Source organism: Coturnix japonica, chromosome 14 (genome assembly GCF_054131305.1).
Source record: "Coturnix japonica strain WE chromosome 14, WE-NBRP24, whole genome shotgun sequence".
NCBI classification, from domain to species: domain Eukaryota; kingdom Metazoa; phylum Chordata; class Aves; order Galliformes; family Phasianidae; genus Coturnix; species Coturnix japonica.
The window spans coordinates 11525406-11542324 of NC_140676.1; the positions used below are offsets into that span (position 1 = coordinate 11525406).

A 16919-nucleotide genomic window follows, 5' to 3' on the forward strand; every position below is an offset into this window, starting at 1 on the left:
GTATTTCAGTATCTTTAGATACTTGAAGAGCTGATTGCTAATAATTTCCTACCTCATGTAATTGCAAAAAAAGCATGACAGATCCCTTAAGGTTTCCTTTTTGAATTAAGAATGAGGGACTGTAAGCAAATAATGTGGCCTTACTGTGATTTTGTATTACTGAACCCTCAGCTTCTCCTTCTAGCAGGTTATCTATGGCTTCCAAAAGAAAGAAGGCTTCAGGAGACTAATAGTACAACATTCTCCTCCCTGTCTAATTCTGTGCATGTGCATTTTAAAACAGACAGACAGACTTAAAACCATTCTGCTGAAAACATCACATCATTTTCTAAGCCTGCTTATCAAAGCTCAAAATTCTGGCACCCTCCCAAAAGCCAGTCAAAACAGAACATGAAATCTGAATGTCACCAACACAGAAACCCCTCTTTTCTTCTCTGGAAATCTGGTGCAGCGCGCTCTAAAAATTAAAACAATAAGTCTTCTTCACGTGTAACACATACATACCATTCATTAATGGTTTATTTCAGAAAAGGACTTAAATTTCAATAAGAGAAGTGTTCACGGCTATTCTTTTAGGCAAAGATGCTTTCTTTTTTCAAAAAAAAAAAAAGGTATTATTTACCTTTTTCCTTATTGAGATAGATTAGTGTTTTCATACCTCTACACAGTACACAGAGGAACTGGTTTCATAGGGATAGCACGCATCTTATTCCAAACTAAAACAGTTAATTCATTTTAGGAACTGTAAAGTTTTGCCATTTTTACATGCAGCAGACATCTTACAAAACAGAATGCTATATAGCAACTTCAACAAATAATGCATTTTGATTATTTAGCCTTAACTACCCTGCTCCTGCTCACAAGAACTATATAAGTTTTAATTTGATAGCTAAACTGGAAATCAATTGTTTTCACCTCTGACATATGTTATGTTAGTCACATTATAAAAAGCATAAAACACTTGCTTTGCAGCTGGCCTCAAAGATTAATTATAAAGAATGAGTTCCTGGACAACTTTCATATTAGACTGAGGATCTTTGTTAATAATTCATATATAGCTGTACAGCTATTTTCTCAGTTCTAATATACAGAATAGACACTTTTTCCCCCTTTCAAAAATGATTAACAATATGGATTTAGGCTGAAAGTTATTAATTACTAGTATGTTTTGCTTTTTTCCTTGCACATTTTCATTGTAACATAAGAAAATTACCCAGGTTGTAGCCATAAGCAGTTATCCTTTATTATCTCTGAATGGCAAACTGGAATTTTCTGATTTTCATCATGGTTTCTGTCTCAGGTCTGTGTTCACTTCTATACATGTCTATAATTGCACACCAGTATTATTAGAGGTTTAGCCACTGGGAATGAAAGTTATGGAAAAGCAATTCAAAGCTTTTCATCATCCTTTAACATCTCATTTGAAAGAACTAAAAAAAAAAAAAAAATGTATCTATTATAACTTCCAGTCTCACAACTGTAGCGATATCATTACCATACAGTTACAATGAGCCTTTGTGCAAATTAGAAACTGAAGCTGTATATAAAATTATAATGTTAGAGAGAAGTACAGCTGGTTCATCAAAATTTTTATGCAGAAGTTCCAAGGATAACAGCGCAAAAAATATTAAAGTATTGCAAGATACAATGCAAGGGATATGCTTTAATCTAATCAGTGAAGCTAAAATCTAGTTATCTAGATATCTAACATCCACAGTATAGCCAGTGATTCTGTCCTGAAGCATTTCTTGTTGTTGTGGATTTTGCTATATGCAGGATTTTTCTTTCCACTACGAAGGGCATGATCTATGTTAAATCTGTATTCTGTGGTACCCAATAATATCTATCTTCCCATGTATACAGAGGATTATTAAATTCAGTAAGAACATTCAAATACACCAGCCACTGAGCATGTTTTTGCACCAGTTCTGAACAAGGATGACTGCTTGATCTATAGTTTTGATACTCAACCCTTTGTGTCTACACATTCCAAAAGAGCTTCCAGGAAACAAAGAAGTTCCTATGGGCAAAACTAATGAAAACATTCCTAATTTTCAGAATAAACACCTGGTGATACTTGTAGTTATTCAAATGTTTTCAACGCACTAATTACTTGGAAGCTAAGCTCTTTTCCTTATTGCTGTCTTCAAGTATGCCACATGCTTATATTTTTACTAATACATGCTTTAAAAGCAAACTACCAAAAAGTGAGACAAATTAACTCCCACATTCTTAATCTGATGGATTCTCCTTTTCAAAGTGCTTCTCTATATCCTCAAGAGCATACTCCAAACAACGTGACAATGCTGAGCACAAAGCAGGAGCAGCTTCTTAAATAACTAATAATATCTAAGGATATATATATATATTTATACATATTCACCTTATAATGGGATTATGGTGATAAATAACATAAATGCAGTCCTCACTCAATGTTGTGAAAACAAGTCTATAACTCCACTACAAAAATAAAGGATAAAAATTTTTTCTGTACCAACTTTCTTTATTAGATGTACAGATCCCAAGATTAGCATACTGGCATATCTTAAATTCTGTCAGATGCTGGCTTATGAAACATCTGCCTTCCTGCATGGCACAGGGGGAGAGAGAGATTTCTCTAACTAGATCTATGCTGCTATCACATCTGCCACAAGCTTCCAGACATTTGGAAATTAAATACTACTGAGATTCCAGTTATTATGATATTCAACATTGGTATCAATAAGATTATAAGGAGGAAGATAATTACCTGTGTTTGCTCCATAATATAAACAAATCTTTTAAGGAATTTTATTTCCAGAAAAAAAAAAAAAAAACCTGCCAGCATTTAAACTACTTCAATCTCAAGTCCCAAACGTAAGACCAGTAGAGCAGTATTCTCAATTGCAAATAAATTATTGCTGGTTAGGAACACTTACTTCTTCAGTTTTACATACAACAAATTAGAAACTTTTGAAGAAATTTAGTTACACTTTCCTGAAACTCAGGTTCAATATCAACTAGAGAACATCCAGGTAACTGCAGCACCAGCCTCCCTGTCATAAGGACGTTTTCCTGATTCTAGTTGCTAGTACTGCCAAAAGCCATTTCCTGGAGCAGGCCTCTTACAGAGTTGCTGTTAAAAGGACACAAGGATGTCCATACAGAACTGAAGGACTTGGAAAATTTGACAGTAATACAGTGAAGAAATGTGCCTTTCAAGTCCTGAGTGACTATCATGCCATATGGTCATTGATACCTCCACTACAAGCATATAAACACAGCCAAGTGCATAACTTTAGCGTTGGTACAAAAAGACCCTGAGGTTCAGATCTCCAATTCTGCTTCCATTGGACTTTAACCTCCAGGGGATTATCATCTTCAGATTGGGCACCTTAATGTATTACTGTTTTTCCCCTCCTGATACTTATAAACTCAGCTGTAGGGTAAAATTTCTTTGTTAATTCAGACTACAATTCAGATTTTTTTTTTTTCCATCACCCTTTGCCACCAAACAATCAAATGTTCACATTATTCTTGTGCCAAGCATTAATCAATTCCAGAACTGCAGCACACTGCCCAGCCTGAACTGCAAAACCTGGCTCAGGTGTAAGACTCCAGAGTTCAGTGCTGCATGGCTACAATGCACCATGGTTGGCTAATAGCTACATGGGGGTCAGCAAGTCAGCACAGAATAGCCTCAGGAAAAACTCCAAGGTTTCTATGAAAGAAAGGCTATGTATGTATTAAAAAAAAAAAAAAAAAAAGACAGCTTACCATTAGTATAAGTTACCTACCTTGATTTTGTAAACTACAGTCTGCATCCGGAATGTTTACATCTGATTAGCATCAAATCTAATAACACTTGGATAAATCCAGTTCTAACAAGGTACATAACGAGACCTCATCTCAAATATTCTGGTGTCCTGAATTTGATCCAGTTTCTTACAAGTAATTTCTCCAAAGTAAATGCCAGTGTTGTATCTAAAACAAGCACTATTATATTATAATTTATATTCATATACAACAGGTTAACTTTATAAGTCTCAAAAGGGAATGCTAATGTTAGTGTCAAGGCTTTTGACGCAGCAAACCACAAAAGATTGCAGAATGTTTTTAGCTCGACTTTGAAGAGATTGTATTGCTTAAGGAGAAAATCAATACTCATTTAGAAATACAGAGCTCATACTACATTCCCCACTTGTTTAAATGGCTGCAGAAAAAGGGTATTCTTTCACATCAGCTTATTTGTATAGAATTTCTTTATTCTCATGTTAAACAACTGAAAGCCGAAAGAGGAAGAAGCATCCAAAGACATGAAATGATTATATGTAGAAAGGAAAATATTTACTTAATTAGAATGAACAACTATAACTCCTCTTGCAAAGCCACTAACACTGGGAAGGAAATGACATGCTCAAAAATAAACAGATATTATTTCCCAATACCAAATAACTATGCTCCTCTGCAGAGCTTTAAGCATATGGAATCAAGTTCAGATAATAATTTAACAGTTAAAGAAGACAACAGCAAATTTAATACAAACTGAGGTAGCTTAGAAAAGCAGGTAGACATCATCACAAACTATAGTAAAAAAATAACTTACTTAGCAGTTCCTTATATGTGGATAAAGAGAAGTTTGCCTGTTCTTTCGCACCTCAAAGCTGCTGCGTCATCAACTACCATATTTTGAAAACTGTTCTGATGTTCCATTATAAGCTTTAATTCCTGTACAACATTTGCAAGTTCTGCCATAACCTGTGATGGAGAGAGAATTTAATCCCTGCTTCATCCATTGTGTTTTCACATTGAGGGTTCAATTGCATATTAAACAAATTTTATAAAAGAAATAAAACTGCTTGAAAAGAAAACCTGAACCAAGATCGAAAGATTAAACTAACTATTGCTTACTAAAGGGAGTTATTATCATAAACTGCTTTGCTACGATGTCTGTTATAAATGCTTATTACAATTTGAAAGCTGCAGAATTTCAGACTGACATCACAAAGATTAGTTTGTAGCTGACAACAGGAAAAAAATAAGCACAATATTGAGCTTATAGAATTACAGCTAACAGAAGTACTCCAGTATATTTTTACAGCAAAATAAATGCATTTGGAATAGAGAAAATTAATATTTTAAAAGTTCAAGTAACTGAGCTGCTGGTGAAATCTAACTAATTTACAAAGCACTTACCTGACAACATTTTGTGACAGAAAACTTCTTCGGGTGCTCTTTAAATGAAATAAGTGCACCTTTCTAAATAGATACGAAAAACTGTAACGTATACATTAAGTCTTCAAAAAAAAAATGGGGAAAGAAAAGTACTTGAAAGGTATCGATGTTTTGTTAGTAATGTGTAACAAAGTCATCAGATATATGTCATCACTTTAAAAAAGGAAGTGTTAATGTTATCAGTGGGCTAATGAGTACATATGAAGACCTATAAAGAGGGTACACTTGCCTCTGTGCAGCACTGCTTAGGAATTACGGATACATATGGATGGACACCAGATGTTGCTACGTGGACTTCCCAGATAAAAGCTGGCTCATCCATGCTTTCTCACTGCTCAGACTCACACAGGGACATAACAGGGTTACATGATTCCCAGCCCTCACAACACACGTTCAAATGTAAGGTCTATACTAGGTAGAGATGAAGCAGCTTTGGCTGCTGATTCCACGCCGGCATTCAAATGCTTAAACCTATAATAGCACATGCTTTTGTATTATTTTCCTCATAAGTCTTCATATAACACCATGTGACATTAAAAAATATCAGACGGGTAAGAATGTATCTAATAGCAAGGCTTCAAACAGTTGGGAAATGTACAAGCACTGCAGAATCTTCTGTCAACCTTAATACCTTCACACACAGTAATCCTTAGGATAAAATATTTATGTCTTCTAATCAAATACAGACCTCCTAAATCCTTTCAATTCTTTATGGAATCCTGGTTAAAAAATGGTTGCTTAAAGTCAGTCATCACGTAATTAAGAATTCTCCCCATAAGATAGCAATTAACGATAGTTTGTAAGAAACAGCTTACATTCAACTACAGCATGTTTTGCAGACAGCATGCTTATCATTACTAATTTACATGTGATGAAAAACACAGCCCTTAACAGGGCTATAACTGCAAAATGTACGTGTCCTTAAGTCACCTGAAAAGCCTCTCCCAGACTGTGCAACAACAGCTAAAAGCTTTCTGCCCTTCCTGTAACCATCAGCCCAGTAGCCACTCAGACCTCATTAAGCAGTGTTTGCTGCTCACAGCCAAGTGCTGTATGTGGTTTAATTGTCATAAACAGCACTGCTTCTCCATCTCATGCATTCAGTAGCAGAGATGGAGTCTTTCTCCTCTTTCATTTGTGTGCTGAGGGCACAAGTAAAAAGGAGGCAATAAACGCTCTCTCACCAGCCCCATGCTTTTTTGCCTTAGGAATAAGCCATCTTCTTCCACAGTACGCTGGGGAAAAAACACGTTCACTGATTGCCTTCTTCCTCTCTATACATACAGAAGAAGGAAAAAAGAAGAAAAACCAACTTCTTACATCCAGAGAATTTGCCTTTAATTTAACCTTTGCATTACATAAAAATATTAAAACAGGCACTACAGATTTCCCTCTGAATTATTCAGCCTTAGGATTCCATGAAAAATAAAACAATAGAATGACTATTCAAGTTAAATACATCATATAAGAAATTAGCAAAACAACCCCAGGAAAAAGTAATAGTTGCTGTAGAAGTAACATATCATTGTATTCTTTGCATCAGGTGTAGTTCACATGGAGAGGAGGCATTGCTTTTGGAGATCTATATATACATAATTTCTGACATTATCAGAAGATACCCAGTGTATGCCTAAATTAATAGTTATTATTAATAAAATGATTGGCTTCACAGCTTACATAATTTCTGTAGCACTGCATTCTGGGGAAGCCTAAAGATATATCCAGCTTTTTCCTTAACACCTTATTCAGAACATGAGGTGAAAACCTTGGTATGGTATTTCATTAAATAGCAAGATTTATGCTGAACAGGCCTGTTAGGCAAATGGGGCAGGATAGGGTTACCACACAGTAATGCTGCCAGTTCAGCTGTTTTTATTGCCTAACTCCCAGTGCTTAGTGAGCTTTTCTGTCTCAGGTACTAAAAACAAGTCATGCATGATGATTAGCTTGTAGCTAGTTGTTTTTCTTTTAAACTAGATTTCTAATCCTCAGGAAGATAGAGAAAGTCTTGAAAACCAGAGTAAAATAAATAACTAAATGTATGTGAGCCATCATAAATTTAAGATCGTTTAGCATATCTTTGAACTGTTTCAGAGCCTGGCTTATTATCTTTAACTATTTTGAAGCCAAGGCACTACTGAAATCACCACTTACAGCAAATCTGTGACTAGATGGGAGAAGGAAAATGTCAAAAAGCCACAAAACTCCAGGAAGTCTTTAAAAGAACATCAAGCTCCAGAACGACAAAAACAAAACCCACAGAGAGAAGGAGGAGGCAGTATTGACAGAGATGGACTTATCAAATAAAATTAAAGGAAAGACTGAAAACTGTCACTAAGATTGGATCACCTTTCATTTGGGATGCAAGATTGGGAAACGTGTCAACAAAAGCTGATATAAGCAATTACCGAATGTTCTGGAATTGTACCTTTAGTTCGTTCAGCAGGTCAGTGAGAGAACAAGCAAATGCGAGATGGGTGTGCTGGTAAACTGAAGGAAACAAAGCTCATATTCTGGATTCCATCAGAAGCAGCCTCTTCTAGCTGAGATGTTCTGCTGCAGGAATTTTATAGGGTCATTTAATGTCAGCTGCTTTCAATATAAAACTGTATGATATTTCACACAGATTTCCTTATAGCCATATCAAACAGTACTGCACACATAAGACTAATCCCACTATATATTTGCAGCATTGCTTAGGGCACTGCTGTGAATTATAGACTACTAAGAAAAAAAAAGGATCTATTAGGGACTGTTTGCAAGGAAATACTTTGCACGGTTAAAAAAGGCTTTAAAAGCAAAGACTTATGCCTTAATTCATAGATGTGATACTGGTATAATCTAATGAGCCATTACTAACAGCATGCTCTCCATTATCAACACCGCCCACAGGTTGCTGCACAGCCTACCTAATTAAAATGCTGATCACTTTCTTCCAAAAAATTCTTGATTTCCACACGTAGGTTTTGGTTTTTAAGCTGAAAGCTAAATCAATTAATTGACACGCACTGATATTTTCAACGATCCTCAGGATCAGCCTGGCTCACCTACTGCTGCAGTCATTGTAAATTATTGTTAAATTCTGAATGGGAGATTGAAGACACCTGTCATTCCCTCCCAGTATGTTCAATTAATTCTACCCATTTAATGTTCCTATGTCTTAATAGATGACACAGACTCATGGCTCTCTTCGACACAATTTGGCATAAGACACCAGATTGTGCATCTTTGCTAAAACACTCAAATTCTAAATGTTAATTCGGGACAATTCTGAGAAAAACTCACTTGAAAGCAGGAAAGCATGGAACTGCATTCTAGGATTCCCAGCAAGTTAACTGAGCGCTGAATTTCTTCATTTTGATGTGTCAGGAAGAAACCTTGTTCTCTGAAGCAGTAACACTTGGGCTTAGAGTATTTAATTGACCTTGCAATGCTCAACCACTGTAGAGAATGTAATTACAGATTACACCAAAAGGATTCATCAATGGCAATGCAGAAATGGCTGTCCGAATGTTTGCAGTAAGATTCATGGAAGAAAATATATACAAAATCATGAACTTTTGCATATCAGGATGCACACATAGCTAACAGCAATGAGAGCAGATGGTTTCTAATGAACCGCTTTCTTGCTTTACTGAGACACTTCATAGAAACTTTCAACTACTCTGGGCACTTCTGTGGCAAAAAACACTTCACAATAGCTGATTCCCATCTGAATGTGAAATAAATGTCAAATTCCTTATCCTTATCATTCATCTTTCAATTTCTGTTGGTCTTAATATGCCAAGAAGCCAAGTATGCTAACCTACCGATTATAATTTTCAGGCCAAACCACTAATAATTCAGTGGGTGAAATATCTGTACAGGTGGATGTTTCTACACATCCTGGAACTGGTGAGCATAAAGTTACTGTTAAAGGTAAGTTTCAAATAGCTAATTTTAGAAAGCAAGCAATAAAGTCTAACTGTACTTGTAAAGCTGTAGTGAAGTGCTTCAAGTGATTTGTTTTGTACTTCCTCCTTACTCAACACCAGCACAAGCTAAGTAGTTTGGCCTATGCTTCCCAGTGTAGACAAGATCTCTTGTATATAATTTTCCAAGATATACTTCTAGATAACTTGTATATAATTTAATTCTCCACAAGCTCTAGTAGAGGTGGGTGGTAATTCACTGCAGCAAGATTTAAAATGTTCCCTTTTTAACAAATAAAAGTTCTTTGTTCTGCACTGTACAAACTCCAAATCAAACCCAGCATCACTTTGATTACTCAAAGTTTGAGTTACAGCAAACATAGCAGACAAAAGAGCTGATGATATTATTTGTTTTAGCTGCTGCTATAACTTGAAATATATATATGTGTACACACACACGCGTGTGTGTAGCTATACGTAACAGCCAGGAGTTGGTAGGTCACCTTTTGCTAGGTACGCTGTCTTACTGGATAATTAATTGAAGTCCTTCTAATGGATATTTATTTTCCTTGTTTTTTTCCCCCTCTAGTTGTAGCAATCAATAATCTCAACTGGCAAACAACAGCAATGTTCCGGCCATTTGTAGAAGTCTGTGTATTAGGTCCTAACCTAAGTGACAAGAAAAGGAAACATGGAACCAAGACAAAGAGCAACACCTGGTCACCAAAATACAACGAGACTTTCCAATTGTAAGTTTTGGGGCTTTTTTTCCATCTATTAATTCCACATTTCCTGCAAATTTTGTCAGAATTTCTTGCAATTTAGCACAGAAATAACCCTAAAGGTAAGGCTATATCACAGTCCGTAATATAAGAATCACTTCAGAACCAATTATTTATTTGTAACACTGTTCTATATGAAGATGAATGACAACCACTATGCCTTCAACATTCTAAAAGTTGCCTAAAATGTGCAATTTGTTTCCACATGTAGGAATTAACTTTCTGTGTTTCTTGGAAATGATTTGCCCAAGCAGTTACCTGGACTGATATATCAATTCTTACCACTAAGGCCATTATAACTATTGACATATCTAAATATCCAAAGCCTTGTGTATGTTTTTGTGAATGGGATTGTCTTTATTTAATGCCCAAAGCTCTAAATACCTGAAGTTTTACATTCAGTACTTCTCACAGTGCACCCCTTTAACTTGTCCACTCATGTCCTTATTTTCTAACTGAAACGGATCCATTTTCAAAGCACCAAATTCCCACACACCTGGTGGGGGGACAGAGCTCACTTTCTTATGTATGACTGTGACGCTTTTTAAGGCTGGTAGCTGGTAATTTTATTCATCCCACTGCTTCAGCTGTGACAGTAAGTGACCTATAAGGATACTGAGCAGCAAGCAGGCTGAGACCGCTTTTATGTGAACACAAAAGGACAAGCTGAAGAAGAAAGCCCTAGGAAAAATGTAAGCAAAGCAGGTTCTGTGTCCAAACTCTCCAGTCAAATATTTTTCACAGCCTATTCAGAACTGTTTCAGAAACTGTCTGTTTCCCAGACAGCCTGGGAACGTCAGCTCCTTAGTGCTGCCTGCAATGGATGATGGGCATCACCTGCAATCATACTGGATGCCTCACACATAATTTCTTTTTTTTCCCAGAAGAATTATATTAAATGCACTGAGCTTACACCATAAATGAAGTAGCAACCTATGAGATGTAGAAAGAGAAAATGTTTCCTTTACTTGTTTGTGGCTATTAAAATCACACAAAATTCACAATTTTAAAGTTTCATATACAACTGCATGGATAGAAATGATTAAAAATTAGATTAAATGGGAATAGTTGAAAAAATACAAATGAAATTACAGTAAATTATATATTAAATCATCATTATGTGCAGCCTTCTTCGATCTTATGAATACCACTGCCTCCTGAAAGCTAAATACAAATTCACCTTTATGATGTGTTCATTTCCATTGAGATTACTCAGAAGTATAAAACTGATATAGTTTATGAAGAGAAAAAGTGTGGTTGAGCCAAGTTTATGCTTCTTATTTACAGCAGCATGACTCTTTTTCCTTCCTCACAATTACCTCAGGTAGAAGACAACATATTCAAATGCCTTTCATGCACAGCAACAGCAACTGCTTAATGCTGACTTTTAAACAAAAGGGAGATATCAAATAAATACCAACCTGTTTTGTTTTTTAAGTTATGAATCAGTCACCAACTCAGCAGTGCCCTGCCACTGTTAATCTTTAGTAAATTTGTAAGGCTGTACTGTGCATATCTCTGTTATCGCTCATAAGTGAGAAAAGTATTAATTGAAGAAACAAACCTCAATCAGCTGATGTCAAAAACAACTCATGTTTCCTAGAGGGACTGGATGTTGTTTCAGAACTGCATTATCTTTGTGAAGATTATGACAGGGTTACTTTATAGATATGCATGGATCTTTCCTATGATTACAGCTTAAACATTTCTTTTCACATAAATCAAATCTGAAATCCCATTGGAATGACTGTTAACACTGTCTGTCAAATACCTTTACATTAAATCAAATGATATTGTATATTTGCGTTCTGAGAGCTACCCTGACCAGTATATGCTCACATGATCCAGAACAGAGAGTAAAGAACCTGGAGAAGTAAAATAGTTGGTGATTTTAGGAAACAAGCCCCCTTCGTATCTACAGCAGCAAGCATAACTGCTGCTTCTCTCCATAAGGCATTGTGGTGACCTCCAAAATGAGCTCTGACTTCAGGCAGGATGAAGACATAAGCAGGCCACAAAGAATTCCCATTGCAGTAATTATGTAACTGGGAACACTCTCCCCAGTTTACTTTGGCTTTTCAGTAGGTACAATTCTAATTAAATGCAAGTAGCCTCTAAGCTCACAGGGATACCTGCTGTCTCATACGTGCTAGATATAGCTTTTAGGCCAGATCTTAATACAGCATATAGGATCACCAATAGTCTTGGAAGGGAATAAATTTTATTTTTAAAAACAAGCTTGCAGAGTTTTTCTTGTTTGTAAAGTTTAATGAAAGATTTTTAAAACCCCAACCAAACATCTCGGCTCTACTGGATGAAAGATGCTAAAAGCACGTTCTTGCTGTCATTTCAAAATTACCGTGATATTTAAAGTTTCTCTTTTTCCTATCTAGGAACTACAACACTAACAGTAAGTAAATGCAGGTATGACACTGGTAAATAAAGTAGTTGCGATAAGACGACAGTTATTTAAATCAACAGACAAAAGAAATCATATTGACAGATACTAAATCCAGAACTTTGAGCAAACAGTACCATACATCCTCAAGGTAATTTGGACCTGATAGAACAAACAGAAATAGAAGTTCAGCTCAGATACGTTTTGTGAGCTCAAAACACGCTTAGAGGATAATGTGAAAAGATCCAGATCATGTTGGGGAAAGACACCAAGGACAGAAGCAGCCACAAACACCGGTGTAGGATTTTCCACTGCAGGCACAGAATTTACACTCAGAAAATAGATACTTGATAGCTGAGAAAGTACTCCCTTTCAGAACTCCTACTCTCTCCTATTCAGAACAACTAAGTTTGGGGGGGGAAAAAAAAAAAAAAAAAAAAAAAAAAAAGAAAAAAAAAAAAGCGAAATCTTTAAGTACAAAAAGATTTCTTCCTACCTAAACAGAAGCTATCTATTATTTAAGGATGCCTGCATAAGTATTCTTATAGTTGTGATAGTTGTGGAAATAGTTGCACATTTTCGGTATTTTCTGGGGAAAGGTAACAACGGTACAGATGCTGAAGGAACTGCTAAATTCCTTCCATTTCTGTTCAGCTCTGTGAGAAAAAGGACTGCATGATCAGCAGCACATGAGATATTAACATACAGAAGATTTAAAATGAAATTATAACCTGTAATATTAACAAAAAAAATGAACCACAAAAAAACAAAAATATCTGCCACCATCATTTTCATAGTGACAAGATTCCTAAACCATGCTCATCCCTCAGGCAATGAAACTAAACTTCTTGTTTCAACTTTGTATTTTTAATTCTTGCAGTATTTTGAGTAATGAAGATAAACCAGGAGCCTATGAACTTCATCTGTCAGTGAAAGATTACTGCTTTGCTAGAGAAGATCGCATTATAGGAATGACAGTTATTCAGCTGCAAAACATAGCAGAGAAAGGTAGCTGTGCGTCCTGGTATCCCTTGCTGAGAAGCATCTTTGTAGATGAGACTGGGTTGACAATTCTTAGGATACTTTCTCAGAGGACCAACGATGAAGTTGCTAAAGAATTTGTAAGACTTAAATCAGAAACAAGATCTCCTGAAGAAACAGCCTAAATTACTCAAGTAACGCAAGACTATCACTGTAAGAACATAGATTCAATGCTGTTGTCTGAATAGTGCATGCATGTGCAAATATGTGGGAATGTTTAACTGTTTTCAGTGTTTGCCAGTACTTCTGTACTATACTTGCAAGGTATGTCAAGGAGCTGTATATCTTTTCTACATATTTTTGTCTTTGTTAAAGTAATTGTTCCAATGAAGTGCCAAAACTAACATTAAGAGTAAACTATATACTATATATTTTAAAACGTTGATTTTGCCTCATCTCGATCCCTTTATTTTTTAACATTTATAAATAAATAGCTTTTTGAATTGATTAATAGTCTGTCTCTTAAACCACTACGTTGCATATTCTAACTTAATTTGTGTCCCATTATTTAAAACAAAGAAATAGCTAATTTTCTTCAAGTCATCATTTTATGCTAGCCTCATTTTAGGCATCTTACTGATAACTTTTTCTATCATTACTACAGATGCAGTTACTTATAGAAGTGTTTGTAATTTTATAATTACCAGTATAAAGTAATGATTTTTGCATAAAAATGAAAAAGGATGGAAATATTTTATGCTAATCTTTTTCCAACCTTTCATAAATATCACTGTGAAGAAATGCTGTTTAAGCAAGTTCTCAAGAAGCTGTGCTTATTAGAGTTTGTTACTGACGTTTGATATCTTGAAATAACTTTGTTCTTCAAAACTGCCAAGGTAATATCATATTTCTATTAAAGGGGTAGCTGTAGAAAAAGACTGTCATACAGTACAGTATACGTGCATTCAAAAATCATTTTTAAATGATAAGGTACCACAGAAAGGTTAATAATTTGGAATACAAAGCTGGTTGGCGGTTTGTCTCCAGGGATTGTTTCTGCAAAGTAATGAAGCAGGTAGCATTTTCACTCAGTTATTAACGTTGCTTTACGTACTTAGCTGTAACATCAGTTAAGTTTGTTTCTTTTGTTTTGGAGAGTTTTTAGCTTTGGCTTTTTTGTTGGATTTGGTCCAGGGTTTTAAGTTGGAGTTGGTTTGGGGTTTTTTTCTTTTAGAGAAGTTTAACAGTTTGTACTTATGCAACATTACTATGTATTGCACTAAACAAACTCTGTGTCCTGTAAATATATTTAGTGATAAACTGTAAAAATAAAGTATGAAGAAACACCTTCTAGTCATATTATTTGATACCATTCATATTCCTAGAGATTTAAATACCAGAGAAGTCAGTGTACAGGTAACAATACAGCATATCAAATTATGAAGTCTGGTGCCAAGCATTTAGCTCTTTTCTAAGTGTGAGATGCATGTCAAGATCACAGAAGTTTACAATCAATGATGTGCACATTTTGTTAACATACACGGACATAACATTCTATAATAATGCAACACGCACAACATTCTGCAATATACTACACATGTGATGTTCTGTCATTACTGTTAGTTACACATTTCTAACTCAAGTTGGAGTTTTCAGATCAGGGTAGAAGTAAATAAATGGAATGAAGGCCACAGAGCTAATACAGACTTGAATCCAGTCATTTAAAACGCAGTATGTGACTTGACATAGCTAAAACAAAAATTCTTGCCCAGGTATGCAACCACCCTTCCACCAGCATTATGGAGCAAATCCCTATTACTTATTTATCTGATAAATACACTCATGAGTTTATGTGCTGTACCTGTCCTCAATGTAGAGATGAGCATGTCCAGGACAGCCTCCACAACCATGGACCAATCGTGCATTTCATTAAGGTGCAGACAGTGAGAACAGCTCTACAGAAGCAAATGCCTCAGAGCTCTGCTAGCCTACACTATTGCAATTGCTCTCTAAAGTACAAACAAGGTGCTATCCTCTAAATAGCTTTCACACTCTTGGCAAGCACTAAACACCACTGGCAAAAGAGACTTGATTTGCATTCTAATCCACCCTATCACACAATGGCTCTTCTGTATTTTATTTTTTTAAATAAATAAAAGGCCTAAGCCACCCTAAGAACTGGATCTAGCCAAACTGGACACGATACACTCACCACCTTCCTGGATAATAGCAGCAACCGCAACTTCCCCTGCAGAACTTCATCGCCAAAATTAGTGTAAATTTGAGTGGGTCTCAAAACTAGCATCTTGGTTTTTTTATAATACTGATAGTTACATTACAGGGTCTCAGCATAAAGATCTTTAATTACTAAAACATGCTATAGTAAAATAAGAACAATTGTAGATTTAAACATTATCGTTAACATTAGGATATAATTATTATTTTGAAGTTCCACAATAATTCACAGCCGTCCAAAGGCAGCTATAAATGTACGTCTAACATTTACTACTTTACAGTGAAAAGAGAATTTTTTGTTGATATATTTCATACCTTCTGCATGTCCTTTTTCCTGTGGATGCTTATTTATGTGGTATAGTCAGCCAGAAAGTTACTGCATCAAAAGAAAGAGACATGATTAAGTTCTCACCTCCCTTTCAAATTAAGACAATATATATATTACCTATCAGATGTGCATGACAGCAGAAAAGATCTTGGCATCTGAAATTACAAATTTGAGGAGATGACAATCTACCATATCTAAAAAGAAAGTAAAAGGAAGAAGTATCCTTCCTGAGCAAGAGAAACCCAACTTGAACTCCTGGAGTCAGTATCAACAAGAAGTTCTGGACCACACGATTTCCCAGCATTTAGTTGGCCAACTAATTTTCCATGCTGATATCAAATGAGACAAAAATACCCAACAGATTATCAGCAACGTTAGTTGAGAATCTTAAAAATAAATAATAAAACAATTATGTTCATGGTTTCACTTCTCTAATCTATTTTATTGGCTTTCATTGATATTCTCATGCCAGTAACATGGAAAACAAATCTGTAAGCAGACACTGAAGACAAAGGGATAATTTACTGTTACTTCATTAGTCTAAATTAAAATACCCATTTCATACAAATCCCTTGAAAACTAAATAAAAGAGTTGAACAAATGTGGCAAACATTAAATTACTGTATTAATTTAAATTCAACTAACAGACATAATTAACATAAATGGATTTGGTATTATTTACAGATACAGCTGGGCAAGTCTTGGAAAGTATTCTGCACTCATCATCCAGTTGTTTAGACCTGCTTATTTCAATGGTATTTTTCTATCATCTGTGTGTGCCTTTTGGTATCACATGCACATTACAGAACTGCACCACTAAAAAATCCATAAAAATAACTTTTCAGGAAAGAAAAACTAATTTCTTTCAGAAGTGATGATAAACTTCAGATTGTGACCAATGAGCAGGACTGGACTATTACAAAATATATCACTGAAAATATTAGTTGATGCACAGAAACATGAGAACATGTATCTGGAGAATATATCTGTGCACACAGTATAAGTTAATTTCTGAGAGATTAATCCATAAATTCCTACAAAATCTAATTTTGAGGACAATCCTCAGTCAA

The 16919-nt window shown here is 35.4% G+C and overlaps 1 protein-coding gene and 1 long non-coding RNA gene across 15 annotated transcripts in view; one reads left to right on the forward strand and one right to left on the reverse strand.

Moving 5' to 3' along the window:
• UNC13C (unc-13 homolog C) overlaps positions 1-14632 on the forward strand; it is a 153941-nt gene extending 139309 nt beyond the window's left edge. For all 10 annotated transcript variants that reach the window (XM_085514973.1, XM_085514976.1, XM_085514975.1 and 7 more), the window contains 3 exons: positions 9040-9132; positions 9715-9874; positions 13186-14632. In XM_085514973.1, the coding sequence (XP_085371099.1) occupies positions 9040-9132; positions 9715-9874; positions 13186-13471 (539 nt within the window). In that variant the 3' untranslated portion in view covers positions 13472-14632. The remainder of the gene's footprint in view (positions 1-9039; positions 9133-9714; positions 9875-13185) is intronic.
• Positions 1-16919, reverse strand: part of LOC107318762 (uncharacterized) — a 143422-nt gene that overhangs the window by 22154 nt on the left and 104349 nt on the right. For 2 of the 5 annotated variants that reach the window (XR_014934183.1, XR_001557482.3), the window contains exon 1: positions 15148-15297. This is a non-coding gene — a long non-coding RNA (uncharacterized LOC107318762). Of the gene's footprint in view, positions 1-15147; positions 15324-15836; positions 15898-16919 lie in introns of those variants that run through there. The other 3 variants (XR_014934180.1, XR_014934182.1, XR_014934181.1) reach the window with 3 other exon arrangements.